The 18725-nt window shown below is 45.4% G+C and overlaps 1 protein-coding gene across 1 annotated transcript; it reads left to right on the forward strand.

Annotated features, from left to right (window-relative positions):
* The first annotated feature begins 333 nt into the window (after positions 1 to 333).
* pianp (PILR alpha associated neural protein) lies at positions 334 to 16793 on the forward strand. Its single transcript, XM_084053100.1, has 6 exons — positions 334 to 446; positions 1299 to 1384; positions 1860 to 2329; positions 4449 to 4527; positions 14291 to 14434; positions 16363 to 16793. The coding sequence occupies exons 2-6, from the start codon at positions 1350 to 1352 to the stop codon at positions 16382 to 16384; spliced, it is 750 nt and encodes a 249-aa protein (XP_083909226.1). The 5' UTR covers positions 334 to 446; positions 1299 to 1349; the 3' UTR covers positions 16385 to 16793.
* Positions 16794 to 18725: the final 1932 nt, after the last annotated feature.

The raw sequence follows: 18725 nt of genomic DNA on the forward strand, positions 1-18725 counted from the left end.
GTCTCTCTCTCTCTTTCTCTCTCTCTCTCTGGGGTGTCCTTGCGGTTTTGGTCAACATAATTGAAGAGTTATTTCTGCTGCCAGAGCGCCACCAAAATGAGCGCATTAATGTCGTCCCTCCCCGGCACAGTGTAGTCTCTTATTTGTCTCTGCAAATCTGTTCCTTTTTTCCCTCCTCTGCATCCATTTAATTGAGCGATTTTTTTTTCCCCTTTTAAAAAAACATAATTAGCATTTAAATCTCTTTCCTACAGTCTCTTGCCCTCCCCACCACCCCCTCCCTTCTCTCTCCTCCTCTCCCTTTTCCTCTCGCTCTTACTCTCTCTGACTCTCTCTACATGTCTCAGTCGCTAAGGCAACCAATGCTTTTTTCCCACTCGCGCTCTCTCTATATCTCCCCTTTTCTCTCTATCTCCCTCTTTCATTCCCTCTCTCCTCAGCCAGAGGTAGGCATAAGAACTCATATTTGTCTGTGTCTGTGTGTGTGCGCGCACTCCTGTGTCTGTGCCTGCTTCGTTGTGTGTCTCTGTGTGGCAAAGTGACATTTCTGTGGCATTTTGTCTGCACTTGTACATTGGAAGTTGCTTTTACCCTGCCGCAAGTGGCATTTAGAGTGGACTATTGGTTCTGTGCATGACGCTTACAATGATGATTAATGTCTTATACACAGGTGTACTGTGTGTGCGTGTGTGTGTGTGTGTGTGTGTGTGTGTGTGTGCGTGCGTGTGCGTGTGCGTGTGTGTGTTAAACATGTGTCGGAGAGAGATGAGAGCGCTTTTACCCCAGTGTTTTGGTGTTTGTGTGTGCGAGGAAAAAGTGTGCCTCTATGTGTTTGTTTGAGAAAAAGCGAGAAAGTGTGCTCCTCTGCTGTGTGTGTGTGTGTGTGTGTGTGTGTGTGTGTGTACACGCATGCCAGATGTGTGTAGTTCTGTATAACCATGTGGTGTGTAATTGACCATAAAATCCCCATGCCTGCAGCGGTATGTGTGTGTTTGTCTATGTGAAAAAAGGTGGGTGATAGAGAGAGTGAGAGAAACAGTGAGACAGAGAGACAGAGAGAGAGAGGGAGGGAAAGGTGGGGGGGGGTAAATCTGCCAATAGCATCGCTGCCAACAATGTTTACATTTTCTTTATCTGCCAGTATAAAAGGCTAGAACCAACCCCCATTTCCCTCTCTCTCTCTCTTTCTCCCTCTCCCTCCACCCTCAGCCTCTCTTTCTGTCCTCTACATCTCTCTTTTGTCCACTTCTCCATTGCTAACTCTTTATCTCTGTCTATCACCCCCCCACCCCCCTCAGTGTCCTTTCTTCCAGAGGGAGGGAGAGAGAGCGAGATGATCGGAGGTGTGGATGCTCAGTGAACAGAGGGAAGCGATGGAGAGATGGTAAGATGGATGGAATCGGAGGTGAGAGGAATATATGGGAGGCTGCCACACAGAATGGCATTGGGACTGATTTGCTGACACATGGGTCAGTTGGTGAGCTTTCTGGGCCATACTGAGTTTAGAGATAGATGGAGTGAGATAGATAGAGAGATTGAGAAAGAGAGAGAGAGAAAAGGCAATGCATGTCTTACTGTTAACTTTGTCTCTGCCCTTCTTGCACCTCTGTCCCTCTCTCCTCCCTATCCATCCTTTACATACCGATACCTGTCTCACCTCTCTTTCCCACCTGTGTCCCTCCCTGATCGCTGCCCTCCACCTGTCTCCGTCTCCTCCCTTATCACTCTCTCCTTCCATCTCAATTTCCTGCCCTTCCTTTCCACTCGTCTCTCACCTTCCTTTCCTGTACCTCTCTTCCCGTCCTTTTTCCTCTCTCCTCTCTCTCTTGAATGTGTGTGTCTCTATCTCTCTTCTCCAGCTCTCTCTCTCCTGTCACTCGACTCACCGCCCTTGGCTGCCTCCTCCCTCTCCTCCTGGTTGCCCTGGTGACACGGCCCTCCACCTGTAACCGTGACGACAGCGACGGGAGGCAGGGCGAGGGGCAGGTGTCGGCGGGAGGCACCGGGGCCCCCGCGACCCCGGAGCAGACGGCCGCGGCTCAGGCCACGCCCACGCCGCTCTGGGCCGTGGTGTGGGGGCCCACGCAGATGCTGGAGGACGAGACGCATCACTTCCTGTCCAGCCAGGAAACCGAACGGCACCCGCACCTGCGCGGCGGCGGAGGAGGGACCCAGCAGGCGTCCACCGGCGCAGCTGAGGCCTGGCTGTACCCCGAGGGAGCGCCGGGGGCCACCCAGCCCCAACACGTAGAGCCCATAGTGGAGGCCAGAGACCTGGACGGAGGGAAGGACGGAGGGACGGGGGCGGAGGAGAGAGAGCCAGAGGAAGGTGGGCGCTAAATGAATGGAGTTATTTATGGATAACGAGGGAGCAGGTGGTGCACTTGTGTTCTGTTGTATTTTTCTTCTTTATGAAGACAGTCTAGAAAGCAGACAGTCAGGCGGAGACGGTAAAGACAAGGTCACAGGAGAAAGGAAAGAAGGAAGGAAGGACATGTAGTCATCCCAGCTGCCTACAGAGACGAAGGACTTGCAGCCATGAGCACTTGAATGGATTTTTATAGCTGGCTCTTTATAGGAGGCGATCTGTCTATAAATGGGTCTGTCTGCCTGTCTCGGGGATAATCTTGCAAACCGCTGGAATGATCAGTGCCGATGGAAGTAACTCTTTTTCACACGTTTTATATATTTTTTGCAATATTTAACTTAAATTAATTTTATGATAATAATGGAAGTCAATGGAGGTCGGATCAGGCTGAAACCACGCCAAAATATGTAGTCATAGACGTCATGACCACATGATGTCCAAGATCCACATGGATGCCACACTTGTCAAAAGGAGATGGGTTGTTTCTATACTTAGTAGACAAACTACTAAGTTGGCGATGTTGAATAACGAGGATACAGCATAAGGAGGGCACTGACTGAAGTCAGCCGTACCTGTGGGGTTTGTCAAACCATGTGTTTGACGGACAACCGACAATGCGCAAATGTATGGATTTACTTTTCTTCATAAAACGACTGAAGACCAGTCCCCCGATGTTGTGTTTGAGTCTTTATTTAGACACCTTATTAAGCGGGAGGCACATGATGGCACACAAGGGAAAACAACTGCTGGCAGGATTCAATCCTAAATCCCAGCCTCCAGCTGTGGAGGACTTTACCACTCAATGACTGACAGTTGGCAGCATTATGAATAAACATTTGTTTTTTTCCTTGTTTAGATTCACAGTTTGGAAAGTAGAGCGTGAGAGTGAGACAGCACATTTGGAAGCACAGGAGACAAAGAAGCCACTGGCAGGTTTTGATCCCATGGCAGCAACGGCATAGGATCAATTCGGAGACAGAGGGCTGTAACCTATTCACCATCGATGGACACATTAAATGATTTAGTTTTTCTTAATTGAGAGTGGGCAGCCCAATTCCGCTGCTTCTTCTTTTTTTATTGAGGCAGGTGAACAGAAAGTCGATACGGAGGACAGTGAATGGACAGGCACGGCTTTGCTGGGATTCAAATCCTAGAACCGACCTACCTGCAATGTGGGTGTGGAAAGGGAGAGCTTAACTATGCCACCGTTGGACACGGACACATTAACCACTTAAACCCTGTATGCTAAGTTAACCGGGAGTCCCCCAGGGGTCTATACTTGGTCCCCTCCTTCTTTCCTCTGAACCAAATCTCTTGGCCAAAAATAGCCAATTTACAAGCTCATCGCAATGCGATGGGTTGTGAGCTTGTAGATCATGACAATATGACATGCCCAGAACAGACACAGATAGGGAAATGATGTGGTTAATGGGCACGTGAATACACTCTCACACACAGACACCAGAAGTCCTCTGGGGAGCTTGTCACCAGGGAGAGAGATTGAAGACCCCCCATGTCTGCTGTGTCAGATGAAGGCTTAATAAAATTCTCATCAGTCGTGAGAATCAGTGGGTCCTGTAAGGGTCCATGTGGGTCCACTTTTACACGCTCAGCGTTGAATTCACACTGAGGATTTTAATGTGCAGGGAAACAATGGATGATGACATTGGATCGGTGCTCTATATTTCAATTCCCACTTTTAATTTCATGTTTAATTCACTTTAATGACTACTCATTTGTTTAGGACACAGTAGCTGGCCACGGTGTGGTATTAATAATTTTGTGTGCACGCGCGTTGCACACAGAGATAATGGGCATTGGATGATGTAATTCGAGTGGAGTTACAGTATCAGTGTTGGAGGCTTGATTTTGTCTTTAAAATTTTACAGTTTGCGGTTTGCTATATTGATTACTTTCTTATGGTCACAATCGAAGATAACCGTGTGTGTGTGTGTGTGTGTGTGTGTGTGTGTGTGTGTGTGTGTGTGTGTGTGTGTGTGTGTGTGTGTGTGTGTGTGTGTGTGTGTGTGTGTGTGTGTGTGTGTGTGTGTGTGTGTGTGTGTGTGTGTGTGTCTTGCAGTTGACCCTCAGTTCTACGTCACAGTGACCATCTCCTCACTGCTCATCCTGACTGCAGTCATCATAACAGCTAAACTCTGGTAGGAAACACTTCCTGAATAGACTCTGAACCGCAGTGGGGAGTGTGGTGCACACACTGTGGGTCAGGAGCCAAACTGGGGTTGGTTGTTGCAGAATTGTGCCCAATTAATGAAATGAAGTAATGAAAAAAAATATATAAAATATATATATAAAAATATAATAAATATATAAATAAATAATTAAATGTGCACTTTTAAACATTAAGTAATTTCACATTTTTTAAACTGAATTAGCTGATAATCTTATGATGTTGTTTATTGTTACATGTGTACTTCTAAGAGCAGGCATTAGTGTGACAGTGCCTTGAAAAATGTTACCGGAAGATGACCTTATTACTGTGCACTGGGGGGGGAAAAAACTCTCACTTTGGCTTTTTTGAGTGCACAAATGCTTTATCCCTAGCTTTAGCGCTGAATTATTAAAAACATTCTGTAGTCAGCAGTCGTACAATTAATGGTCAATTCATTATCATGAATAATTACTACACTGGGTTGGTCGTGACAAGCACAGATCAATATCTCTCTGCGATTGTTGAAAAGGTTTGTGCACCCCTGATCTATAGAACCTTACAAACTCATCTTCTCACCTCTTCTCTCTATATCCTACAGTACAAACACATTGTTCCATTATAGGCTAGAGGCTACCATCCCCTCTTTCATCTATAAGCTTGTGGGTACCATCCCCTCTTTCATCTATAAGCTAGTGGCTACCATCCCCTTTTTCCTCTACATACATTCACATCTAGAGTTCTGTCCGTTACGCTACCAACCACTCGTTCCTCTAGGCTAGTGGCAAGCTGGCAACAGACCCCTCTTTTCACTATAGGCTACCAACCCCGCTGTGGCTCGTGGCTACCAACCAACCCCTCTTTAATCTATAGCCTACTAACCCCCATTTACTGTATAGGCTAGTGGCTACCAAGCCCACCTTCCTCTATAAGTTAGTGGGTACCAACCCCTCTTTACTCTTGGCTATGAACCTCATTTACTTTACTAGAGATTCGGGCCACTACGCGACCCTCACATCTAGAGTTCGCACCGCCGATCCGACCAATATGTCTGAGTTGTGAGTCTACCTGTGTCCCTTTTATGCCCATACATGGAGATCCCTGATGTCATTAGTATATGCCTATACCCTGTATATTCACCTTTCACCTATCCCATAACCCCGGAGGGTCGTTGGGGCACCACAGACGATTCGTTGACCAGCTCTCTCCATCCCTCTCTGTCAGTGGTGTAAAGTAACTAAGTACATTTACTCAAGTAGTGTACTTAAGTACAATTTGTAAGTACTTTTACTTTACTGGAGTATTTTCAATTTTCAGTACTTTTACTTCTACTCCACTACATCTCAGAGGCAAATATTGTACTTTTACTCCACTACAATTATTTGAAAACTTTAGTTACTTTGCAGATATAAGTTATTACATTATAAAACATACATTAACCACTTTAGCCCTATTTTATACATTAGCTATTTGAAAATAGCCGATCTAAAAGCTCACAACGCGTCGCCATGCGACGCGTTGCTGCTACTTTCAAACATTTTAGTACTTTTACTTATGGTACTTTAAGTACATTTTGATACCAATACTTTTGTACTTTTACTCAAGTACATTTTGAATTCCGGACTTTTACTTGTAACGGAGTACTTCTATATTGCAGTATTGATACTTTTACTTAAGTAAAATATCTGAGTACTTTTTCCACCACTGCTCTCTGTCCTCGGCAGCTCTCATTGCCTCACTGAGTTTCAAGTGAGTCCATTCTCCGATGTTATCTTCCCATCTTTTCTTCTGTCTCCCTCGTCTCCTGCCACCTTGTACGGTGCCTTGCAGGATGGTCTTTGCAAGGCCTGAGGATCTGGTGATGTGTCCGTACCACCTCAAAGTTGTCATCATGTGCACAGAGACGTGCAGAGAGATTTGGAGAGGCAGGGGCTGGAATTTCAAAAGGGCACATGCACGGACAAATGCACGCGCGCGCAGCGCGCATGCATGCGTCCCCCTGTGCGCGCGAAGCGCGCGCGAAATTTTGCGGATATTCGTCGGATTCGGGTACTTTTTTACCCGTTTTTTGTTACTTTATTTCGGTTTTAGGGTTAGGGGTAGGGTTAGGTTAGGGTTATAGATATATAATAAAAAAAAATTAAAAAAACTTTTTTTAATAATGTTTTTTGGTGGCTTTGGATAAAACATTGGTGGCTATAGCCACCGAAGCCCCCGCCTAACGACGCCACTTATTCTTCTGTATAATGAGTACTTTTACTTAAGTAAAGAAATTGAGTACTTTTCCCACCACTGCTGCTGTGCTGACACAGAGAGAGAGAGAGCGAGAGCGAGAGAGAGAGAGGTAGAGAGAGATATATATAGGCTCCTGCTTGACAAGTAATTTCAAATTAACAGCTATATATATTATTATTTTTTGTCCATACATACCTAATCTGTCTCAAACAATTGGTCCGTGTTCTGCGTGCATTCACTGCGTTCAGTTGTGCACTCATTTAGGTTTCGATTGTGTATAATAGACTTCGTTTGCCGGGCGGTATCGCGCACCCAAAAAATAGCCGATCTACAAGCTCACAATGCCTGGCGTTGCGACGCGTTGTGAGCTTGTAAATCAACTATAATTCTGCGCGAGCACTGCATGGCACGGGGCTCAATTAAGTAAGCTTTACTGCAGGTGCGAGGCCAACGGGCGCAGGGGTTTCTACAGTTTACAGTCAGAGGAGACAAGGGCACTTTTTACCGACAGACAAAAGGGCAGGGGCTCAAGCCCCCTTTGATGTCTATGTGTGCACGTGCATGCATGTGGTGTGTCTTGGGCAATTAATCCTGGCGGCGCCCATCCCTCTCCAGATTGGATGCAGTTTAACGTCGTACCCAGGACCCGATCCTGTATATTGGCATGCCCATATATGGGCATATTGGTTGGATCGGCGGTTCCGGACAACTGGATATCCATATATGGCCATATTTGGACATATCAGTCGAATCGGTAGCATTGGACAACCACATATCCGAACAACTCAGCGGCGGGCACCGCCCTCCCGCGAATCCTTGCTAATGCGTGCGGCGAGTTTGAAGTTGTTCGGTCCCATATTTGCACATGATCGGATCTGTGGCTCTGGATAACCGGATCTCCATCTGCCTATTGCCTATTTAGGCACTATGCCTATCCGAGTCATAGTGACATGCCTATATATGGGCATATCAGGTTTCTTATTTGTTATGTCTGAGTCAGAGTGACGTGGCCATGGTCCACCGGCTGGCCGGTCCTCCCAGAAGCCAATTTGAATATAGGATTTTTAATTTAATTTACTCTACAGACTAATGGCTACCAACCCAACCTTCCTTTAAAGTTAGTGGCTACCAACCCAGGAAGGGCTGTATAGACTCCTGTCCCCTCCAAAACAAATTTAAATGAACACTAATTTAAAGTGTAGTACGGTACATCTCTCTCTGTACAAGTCAAACAGGGTTATGGCTAAAGAGGAGAATGTATGCATCCATGAAAATAAAGCATGAATGGCGGTTCCACTTGTAGAAAAGACGGTACATTGTTCTCAGTTATTTATGCATGGTATGCTACTCTAGCACTATACCTTTTGGTTTCAAAATGAATTACAATCTTCTTGAAACGCTACACCTTGAGGACATTTCAGTAAGCATAAGAATCATTTGAGAATCATTTGCATTTCCCTTCAAGGCTAAAGGAAGTGTGTGTGTGCGTGCACGTGCGTGTGTGTGTCTGTCTCTGTGTGTGTCTTCGTTATTTCTGCTTATCTCACAGCGGAGATAATAAAATATTCACCCAAAAAGTGTTAGCAGAGTAACTGCCTCAACAATGACTTTCTTAACAAAAGCCTCAAAGTCACAGCAGACACTGAGTCATTTCAGCACCATTTGGATCACCACGAATAAACCATCAACATCAGGAAGTATACAAAGAGTAGACGACCACAACAACACAAATCTGTGAGAGCAGCTTAAAGGTTGCGTTTCATCTGTTCGTCGCCTGAACCGTACATTTAGCCCAGTCTTCAACATCATTTATTCCCTCCTGAGAGATTTTCACTGCAGTATATAGTTGGCCGTCCAACTAGCACGAGGTTCTGTTTCGAGGTTTCTTCCTGTTAAAGGGTAGTTTTCTCTTGCCGCCGTGTCCAAGCACTTGCTCATGGGAGAATTTGGGAGACTCCGTAAATTATTCATTTTTATTTAACCTTTATTTATGCAGAAGACAATTCCATTGAGATGCAAGATCTCTTTTGCGAGGAAGCCCCGTCCAAATTAATGAGTATGGTCCTCACCTGCTCTTTACTTAAAGTGTAATGAGAGAACTTTTGTTGTGATTTGGCGCTATGTAAATAAAATTGACTTGACTTCATAGAAAGCCATGTCACAGAGCTAGTAATTTGCAACCTATAACCCGGCAGCATCCCTTTGAGGCTTTAGGGCATGCTCCTTCTTTCTATTTTCATTATTTCACAGAGTTCTAATTAACTCTACATTCAATAAATGTCATCCTAAATGATATCACTGGGAGAACAATTGCAAACTATTATCTCTCATTAGCTCGCCACGCAAGTCTGTTTATATTTGTGGCGGCAGGCCGCAGAGTAAATCATCTGGGTGTACGTGTGATGTGTTTTTGCGTGTGTGTATGTGCGTGAGTATAAAATGTTCCTTTAACACAAGCGGCAGCAGCAGCATTAATGTGCACTAATAGCGTCCCAGCCATTAAACCTCCTGGAGCATGTAAACGGCAAGGAGTTGCGAGCTCTCATAGCGTTGTTACATTATGTCATATGTCCTGGCTTGTGCGACGTGCTTTGGCGCACATGCACAGCCATTAGCTACAAATGGAGGGGGGTCTGTGTGATGTAGTGGAGCGCTCCCACGCTTTGCTGATCAAACCAATAACCACCTTGTTTATTTGACCGTGGGGACTCACTCTCTTTCGCTCATCTCTCTCTCTCTCTCCCATTGCCCCTAATCAGTCTTGCGCTCTCCCTGTCTGTCTTTCTTTCTCTCTCTAGGCTGCGGGGACTTCACTGACTCAGTCACACAATTCCCATCCAACATTCTTTCTCCCCCATCCCCTAATCATCTCTTGCCCTCCCTTTATCCTCTTATTCTACCTCCCTCCGGTTCTCCTATCTCCTCATCTTACCCGCCTTCTCTTGAACTACAATTCTCTTTCTCATCCCCTGACTCCCTGTATAATTTGGCCTCCTTCCTGTCCCCCTTTTCATAGTGTCTCCTTCGGTCTAGCTCATTCTGCTGCCTCTCTCTTAATTTCGGTTTTGTTCGAACTCGCGCACTGTCCACATTATCTCTACTGGCACACAATCCATCTACTCTCCTCTCGCCTAACTCTCGCTATTTCTTCTTATACTGACTCATGGAATTGGAGTTTTGTCAGCCCCCCATGCCCCCCCCCCCCCCCCCCCCACATCCCTACAATCCATTCCTTTATTTGGCGTTCTATTAGTTGACTATTTATTCATGCATCATCGTGGCTGTTTCTCTCCATTGTCGTTTATTTACAATCCCCCCAGCCCCCCTCGCTACTTTTTCCTATCTATCTCCCTACCACTGGCAGTCTGTCGGTTCCTGCTAGATCGAGCGATACTCCCCAGGGCAGCTTGCCGGCGAGCTGTGCGATAAGCCCTCTTCTCTCTGTCTGTGGTCCCCGATGCCGCCCATAATGGTTGTTCGGCTCAGGGCGATATGGAGGTTTTATTGAACATTTGATTGTATATATTCCCCAGAAAAATAAGGGAGAGAGGGGCTGTGTAAAGGTTGCTCAAGGATCCAAAAAGTAGACAGGTCCACAAATACAATTTTCAGTATTTACCTCCAAAACATCCCGTGCAGGATTATTAACAGTGCAAGCCGTCAAAACAATTTACACAAATAAATAATAAGACCAAAAGCAAAGTTCCCAAAAATCGGAAATAAACCCTTGACGGCTAAACTAAGGAAAAACAACAAACCAAGACATAAGGAACTGTGACGGGCTATAAAACCTTCCAGAAAGGCCTTAGCCGCTCTTCCCTGGTGCTGTTCCTTACGAGGCCCACGCCTAACTGAACTCCTCTCACCTGCAACCTCCATTTTAAGCAGGTGGGACAAACCAAGCACTATGATTAGTAATTTGTATCAATTAACTCAAAAACAAAGGCAAACCAAGGCCCATGAGTTGATCTACAAATACAATGTTTTTCCAAATAATTTTCAATACATACCATTTTCAGGTGCCAAACACATACAAAATGCAAAATAACAAGAAGAAACACCCCTCCTCCTCTACAGCATTGGTTCTCAAAGTGGGGTCCGGGGACCCCCAAGGTAACTTGAGGGGGTTCCAGGGGGTCCCCAGGTAAATGATGGATAGGAACCAAATGGACCCTTATGGGTCTGTAACTCTGAGAGTGTACAAATGGAACCAAATGGACCCGTTAGGGTCCATTTCTTTCCTATCCATCATTTAGCTGGGGACCCCCTGGAACAGAGTTAAATTAACATTGATTTTACAATATAAATTGGGGTCCTAGGGACAGAAATGCCATTAAATAGGGGTCCGTAGCCTAATGCATGTCAAACTGGGGGTCCTTGAAATAAAAAAAATGTATGGCTAGAGCCGTAAAAATCTTCTCTTATGGGGGTCCCTGGCTTATCTTTTCAAATGGGGGTCCACGGGCTAATAAGTGTCAATTTGGGGGTCCTTGACATGAAAAAGTTTGAGAACCACTGCTCTACAGTGCTTGGCACCTTCCCAATCAACAGGATTGCCAGCACTGCAGAGGTCAAACAGGTGACCAACCAATAATTTAACTTCCTCACACAGTGCAAGGTCATTGAAAAGAAGGTATGGTCATATACGTCATTTTCACTATCTGGCAATTCCAGCCGGCAGATTCGTCTCACTTGGAGGCAAACTGCAGCTGTGGAATACATTGGAGTCAATTGAGAGCCAGGTGGACCAGCTTATGAACAAAAGCTATTTCTGAACGATTGAGACCTTTGTTAAATACTCGGTCCAGGGAAATAAAAGCAGAAAACACATTGTTTTCTGCTGTGTTGCTTTTCGATGTGTACACTGTGTAATTATTTTATAGAGGTACCTAAACAGCCTAAAGTATGCTTCTGAACGTGCCAAAATATCACAATACTGTCGATCATTGACAGACTGACAACCAAATCTTGTGATACTGCCGAGCCAGAAACGATACATGGCGCTGTTCAGATGCCTCAATAAAATTATGCAGTGTGCACATCGAAAAAAAAGTGAAAACGACTTGTGATATGGGGGGGGGGGGGACTTGTGAAATAGTTCACACAAAAAAAAAAAAAAAATCTATCAATTACACACCCCTTGAAGCCTTGTATTCATGTTATTTCTTTTTTTTTTGACGCATTCCTGAGCAATAATTTGTCTCACAAAGAGAGAATTTGACACAAAGAGTCTCCTTTGAGTCTCCTACCGGATACATTAGCATCTTTCCGCGGGTAATCAAATTATTGGCTTAGGAATGCGACAAAAAAATCTCCATGAATTCAATGCTTCATGGGGTGTGTAATTGATAGAAAATAAGTAATGTTTTGGGTGAACTACTCCTTTAAGGGCACGGTGCCCCCTATCCAATATCCATCCCAATTTTCTTTGCCTACATTCATTTCTATTTGTTTTAGTTTTTTGATACAAGATTCGAGTGTTGTCCAAATACTGCAGAGCAATATCTGTAGTCGGACAAACACACACTACAGTACATCTTGCAATAATATCACATCAATTTTCCTATTCTTCAGTTAACCCAGTAAGAAAACGAAGTCAAGAGAATGTGGGTGGAATGTGAGACTTATTGATAATCTGTGTAATCCACACATGTAAAAAGATATTTTGCAGCTAATGCATTAGTTACACCAGCATTGTTTTTGTGAAGCAGTTTTTAATTAATAGGAGAAGTGTTTAAAAAGATTGCTTTCCATTTGGCGAGGGAGACAGACGGATAGGATAGGGAGAGAAGTGCTTTGGTGAGTGGGCGGAACATTTTAAATCCAGTATTTGTAAGTTGGTTGGGTCCACAGAAATATAACTTTTTAAAACGTATGTAAAAACTATTCAGGATATTTAACAGTTATACCCAATGATCATTATTTAGGAGGAAATAGGCCTGTGGCACTCCAACTTTAACAGAGAAATGACCATTTGTGACCTGTTATTGCAGCAGCTGTCCAAGATTATTATATTACACATTATACTACACATTTGGACAATGTTGTCTCCTGACTGCCAACTACCCAGGCAGTCACAGCACCCCTCAGGGCTATATGATCTGAATGTTTTGGGGCCAACTTCATTAACCCCCGTCCAGTGAAGGACCCGTGGAAACCTACTGCTGGTGAATGCTTCTGTGATTGAAACCATGAGGCATTATTGAATAAGGGAATTCAATGACAGAGGCGGCTGGCAGTTCCTCATGTAGCAGCTATCGATTGGCATGTGCCTGGGTGTCATAAATGTGTAAATAACGCCATGTGTTACATCTAGGGAGTGCTGCGGAATGAATGGGAGGGTATTGGGTGGTACAGATGGACTGAAATGATAGGCTATAGTGGAAATTGGCCGCGGTCCAGTCCACCATGAGTACACTGTAGAAAGGCAGCATATGTGCTCTGTGATTTCCAAGCTCTACAATCATCAGTGTGCCTAGTGTATGTGTGTGTGTCTTTATCTGTCTGCCTCTTTGTATGACTGCGTCTGTGTACTGAATGCTTACGCTAATGTGAATGCAAGTAAACAAGATGAGAGTGACAGAGAGAGTGGCTGTGTTTAGCTGTCTGTGTCTTTATACGACCGTGTCTATGTATGTTTACGTTGTGTGTGCATGTGAACAAGATGAGAAAAAAAGACTGATAGAGAGAGAGAGAGAGAGAGAGAGAGAGAGTGTTTGTGTGTGTGTGTGGAGGGCCGTTTGTGATAGTGTGCAGAGCATTATTGCCCACAGCGTGCCTCTTGTCGTGTGCATACAAGCGTTCCTTAAGATAATTTACCTGACGATCTCCGGTGCTGTACTATCACGACTCTTTCTCCCACAACTAGAAAATAACCTCCCACTTCACCTCATGTCCGCCATGTATGTCTCTGTCACCCCCTACACACATCCACCTCCATTCTCCGAGCTTTCCCTTGTAATACCCCCCCCCACAGGCACACACACACTCTCCTTCACACCCACCCTTTCCCCTCGGTCTCCCCTCGCTTTCTCTTCCTCTGCTATTATGTCTTTCTTGACTTCTCATTTCTCCACCCACCCCCCACCCCCACCCCCGACAGTGCTTTAATGAGTCCAATGAGTGCTCTAACTCTCATACAGTGGCAGAGTAATGCATTGACTGGAGCTTATGGCTCGCTCCCTTGTGATGTGCCCCGACTCTGTCCCCCTTTCTTTCTGTCCCTGTCACTCTCTCTCTCTCTCAGAGTCTCCTGGACCTCTCTCTCTGTACTCAGCACCCCTCTTTTTTTAGATCTCTCTCTCATTCATCCATCTCCCCATCCATCCCCCTTCTCCCCTTCGCTCTGTCTTGATGCTTTTTTACTCTGCCTTGCTCCCTCCTTCTATCAATCAATCTCTGTTTCTGTCGCTTGGACTCTCCTCCACCCATCCATCCCTTTCTCTCTCTCTCTCTCTCTCTCTCTCCCTCTGTTCCTCCTTTCTTTGCTCCCTCTCATTCTTTCAATCTCTCTCTTCCAGTTACGATCGCAGCTGTTCTCATCATCCGCCCCCGCTCTCCCGTGGCGTGGCGCCCCCCCTCTCCCTCGCCCTCCCTCGCTCTCTGGCTTCGGAGGACAGTCGGCAGACACTGCACAGTAGCCCCCCATACAACGACAGAGAGAGGTACGGTAATGAGACGCCTCGGCCACCCCGCAAAGTGTACACACACACACACACACACACACACACACGCGTACGCCAATGTGTGCATGTGTGAGTGTATTTAATACTGCGCACAAATCAATTCAATTTGGGCCACCAGGGTATTTTGTGTGTGCGTCTGTCTGTCTGTGTGTGTGTGTGTGTGTGTGTGTGTGTGTGTGTGTGTGTGTGTGTGTGTGTGTGTGTGTGTGTGTGTGTGTGTGAGTGTGTGTGACTCTCTGCACTATTAAATCTAAGTTTGGATACCTGTGCACATTTATTTTAAGTATGTGTGTGTCCATGCACGCCTACAGTATGTATGTGCATGTGTGAGAAAAAATGAACATTAAGCATTTCTGTGTGCTATTCAATTCAAGTTTGGCTGGCTGTGGGTGTGCAAGTGTGTGTGTGTGTGTGTGTGTGTGATTGAAAGTGAGAGAGAGAGAGAGAGAGAGAGAGAGCGAGAGAGAGAGTGAGAACGAATGGGACTCCACACACTATCGGATTGAGGTCGTGCATGAGCGTGTACTGTATGCCCGGTTCTGCATTATTGGATCCAGGTTTAGCTACCTGTAGCTACCACGCTTGTGCTAGCTGTGTGTGTGCGTGTGCGCGTGTGTGTGTGTGTGTGTGTGAGTGCAGATGTGCGTGTGTGCGTGTGTGTGAGTGTGAACCAGTCATTCCATCTCTCCTGTGTGCTGGCAATGTGTGGACTGGAGTATAATTGGACAGTAGTGTAACTCTCTGTGGAGTACAGGAGGCCACGGTTAGGACTGTTGTATTGGGACTGTCGTGGATCGGTGTTTTTTTAAACTCCTCCCTGGATGAGTCATCACTAGGGTGGGGTAGGGGGGCTGTTTGTTGAAAGGCATTGCTGAGTCCCATCCATGAAATGATGTATTTATATGGGAGGGGATTTCAAGTTAATCTCACTCAGGATAATTATAGGCTTTTATACTCCACCTCTCCTCATTTCCTCTCTTCTCTCTTCTCCCCCTCCCCAACAGTTTCTCCTCAGCTGCGTATCAGGCCCCTGTTGCTCCTCTCCTCCCTTCTCTCCTCCTATCTGGGCCTCCACATCCCTGTCCACTTCTACCCTCCTATTACCCCCCCACCCCCCCCCGCCCCCCCCCCCCCCCTTCACACACACACCCCTCGTTTCTCTCCTCTGATCGATATCATCCTACTTTTCAGACTCTCGTTTCACTTCTATTCTTCTCCATCTCTTTCCCTCTCTCTCCCCGTGTCTCTCACCCCTCCTACATTTCTCTCCATTTATTGTGGTCATATTTACCCTAAAAACACCCCTCTCCCCCAATCTTCCTGTCCTGTGTCTCTCTCCTCCCGTGTCTGTCTCTTGTCTCTCATCGTCTGCTCCACTTTTCCTGCTCTTTTTTTGGCACCTCCCTTCCGCTCGCCCACCTCGCCTCTTCTCCATGTTCTCGCTCCCCCACCACCACCACCCCAAGCCTCGCCTCCCCTCCCCGCTTCTCACTTCCTTTCACTGTCCCTCTTTCTTTGCCTGTTTTCCGTCTGTCTATCATCTTTTGCTCTACTTCGGTACTGCTGGTGTCTTGCTTCCTCTCCAGTGCCATCCTCCTCCTCCTCCTGTTTCTATTCATTGGCTTTAGCGCACCCCCCACCTTGTCTCTCTCCCCCCCCCCCCCCCCCCTCTCTTTCACATTTCAACCCAATTCCAAGGAGCTTCATTGGCATGACCGTGACGGTATCATTCCTGCAACGCTGTCAGTTTAAAAATACAACACTGATACATGCCAACTTACACTAAAGAAAAAGAAAAAAAAACGGGAAAGCACAAGGAAATGCATGAATGCAAACTGTAAATGGGAACTCTTCCACATATACTATAAGACGTGTCTCTCTCTTTCTTGTCTTTCTCCGTCTGTCAGGATTCCCGTTGTGAACCTCTGAGTTGACTGTTTTCTCCATTTGATAAACATTTTCTGCAACGGGGAGGAACATCAACAGCCAGCCCGCCGGCAGCGCCCCTGGTGCAGTTTTATTTTCTTCTTCAGACTGTGAAATGATATCAGGGATCCCAGGTATCCAGCCATCGTGAGCACTCCTCTGCTTCCCTGAGGCCTAAACCCCCCAAAACACATCTCTCTGCTGCTCCTTCACTCCTTCCCTCCTCTGTGCAGTGTAAATCTCTCTACCTTTTATATGGCTCTGTCATTGTAACCCTGCGCTTTCGTTTCCGTCTCCTCTGTACTGCCCCCGAGCTGTACAGACCAGCTTAAATCCAACCTGCTCCATCGCTTCTACCTGCTATGACCAATTCACGGGGAAAGCAAGTCTTAAAGCTGCAATACCGATACTTTTGTCTCCCGTATGAGAGACCACATTTCTAACGCTCATCAAAGAGGCAATCCCCACATGGCATGGGGAGATATAATTGCGCTTATGAGGTCCAGGCAGTACTACTTGTCACAGTAAGTGTCCTACCCAACACCAGGGTTTATGGTACATTGAGTAGGGAGACCACCTCCAACCACTGCCGATGTGAGTTATATCGCATTGACAAGATTGGTTAAAATGAGGTTTTATTCATTCAAATAATTTCCAGCTTGCAGCTTTAACACACAACATTCAACCAGCCCGACATGCCAGATCCAAACTCAACCCAACCCGGGATTCTCTCCTGTAGCTATTCCGTTTAAATGATATCTCGGATGAGCTCATTCTCTGATGAAATAATAACGGGATAATGCCACACTGTACAGTATGAATCATTTCATGTTTTCTTGGTTTCTAAATGGTTAAGAAGCCTTTCTCAGCAACAGTGAAAGGAGGGGTATTTCGCAAAGCTGGTTTGCGGGGATGTAGCCAGCAGGCAATGTGTTTAACACGTCACGCTCCAAAAACTGCTGTTTATTCCCCGCTTTGGGCGCCCAAAATGCAAATAGTGTGGATTTTTTTGCTCTGCAGTGTGTCAGAGATGCAGTGTTTTATTTCTCAGTTTTGTATTTCTGAGTTCTCCACATGATTTGTTCCCTTAATCATCTGGCTGATGTTCACCTCTTTGTTGTGCCTTTGTGGGCATCTTAATGTTATTGGACTGCACAGAGGTGTGCTAAGCTTTGGGCTTAGCACACCTCTTAGCTCCGGGCATTTTACCTGGTGGGCACTTGAATAGAAGTGCCAGTAGGGATTAAACATTCTGCACACAGAAATGCAGAAGGGATGGTTGGCTCACAACATGGCTGTCATAGAGCATAATGCTATATTATCACAGAGAACAATTATTCACGTGACACTGTGTGAGTTGACGTATTATAGTAGCAGCAGCATTGTTTCCTTGGACAGTTATGTATATGAAATACTGTAGCAGTTGTGATGAACATTCCAAACAGTACCCAATGTTTTATGGCAGCCATTTTGGGCGTACCAAAGGAAATGGTAGATCACTCATGGCCCCATCTATCCCCTCTGTGGTTCTGCATATATTGTATAAGAATAAGAGTCTGAAAATAGAAGTGGCTTCAATATCATTTAAAAATGTATATTTTATATCTAACAGTGAGTTCTTCCAAAGCCAAATTTATCTTTGTGTTCAGCAACGTCAACCCGTTTCCTCAACATTCCCTCTAAAAACAGTGCTGGTGACATCATGCATATAGGTAGTGCAGTACTCCAGTAATACAATGTATTGTGATATTTTTTAGTAGCATTCCTGTAGACATGTTGTTATTCTGTACCAATTGCAAAGTTCAATAAAAAGACAATGAAAAGTAATGTTTGAGTCCCCCGTGTCGAGCCGTTTACTTATTGGTTGATGGGAATCCACTGGGGGATGCCAGGGGACCTAGGCTGTTTTATGGAAAAGGATAAGGTTTCTTTCTGCTGTACCTTCCAACAGCTACCTGGTGTCCAAAATTAATCCTGTTTGCCTGAAACACATATTGGTTCAGCCCTGCACGTGGCAGTCACATTTGAGCTTTAACCCATTAAAGACCTGAGGCCGATTCTACAAATGTCTTCTAAATCCTAACAGTTTTCTGAAAAACGTATGTTGCTTTATAAGTGGCGCTCAAACTTTTTCAGGTCAAGGACCCCCAGAATTATGTTTTTTGCCAACGATCCCCATCTCGAAATATTTTCGTTCCAGGGACCTCCAGAAGCAAAGATTTGTCAAAATGTTCACTTTAAAATATACATTATATTCAAAGCGCGGCACGAAGTGACGCACTATGAGCATGTATATCTGTTTTTGTTTTTTTTAATAGCCAAAGCATAAAGAACCAATGTGCTA

Source organism: Gymnoscopelus microlampas, assembly GCF_963454915.1.
Source record: "Gymnoscopelus microlampas genome assembly, chromosome: 3".
NCBI lineage: Eukaryota > Metazoa > Chordata > Actinopteri > Myctophiformes > Myctophidae > Gymnoscopelus > Gymnoscopelus microlampas.

Bases quoted from the DNA above. Each gene is read 5' to 3' on its own strand.
- pianp (XM_084053100.1), top strand. From the start codon at position 1,350: ATGCTCAGTGAACAGAGGGAAGCGATGGAGAGATG. The intron at 2,330-4,448 runs GTGGGCGCTAAA...TGTGTCTTGCAG, and splicing joins GGAGAGAGAGCCAGAGGAAG to TTGACCCTCAGTTCTACGTC. The intron at 4,528-14,290 runs GTAGGAAACACT...TCTCTCTTCCAG, and splicing joins ATCATAACAGCTAAACTCTG to TTACGATCGCAGCTGTTCTC.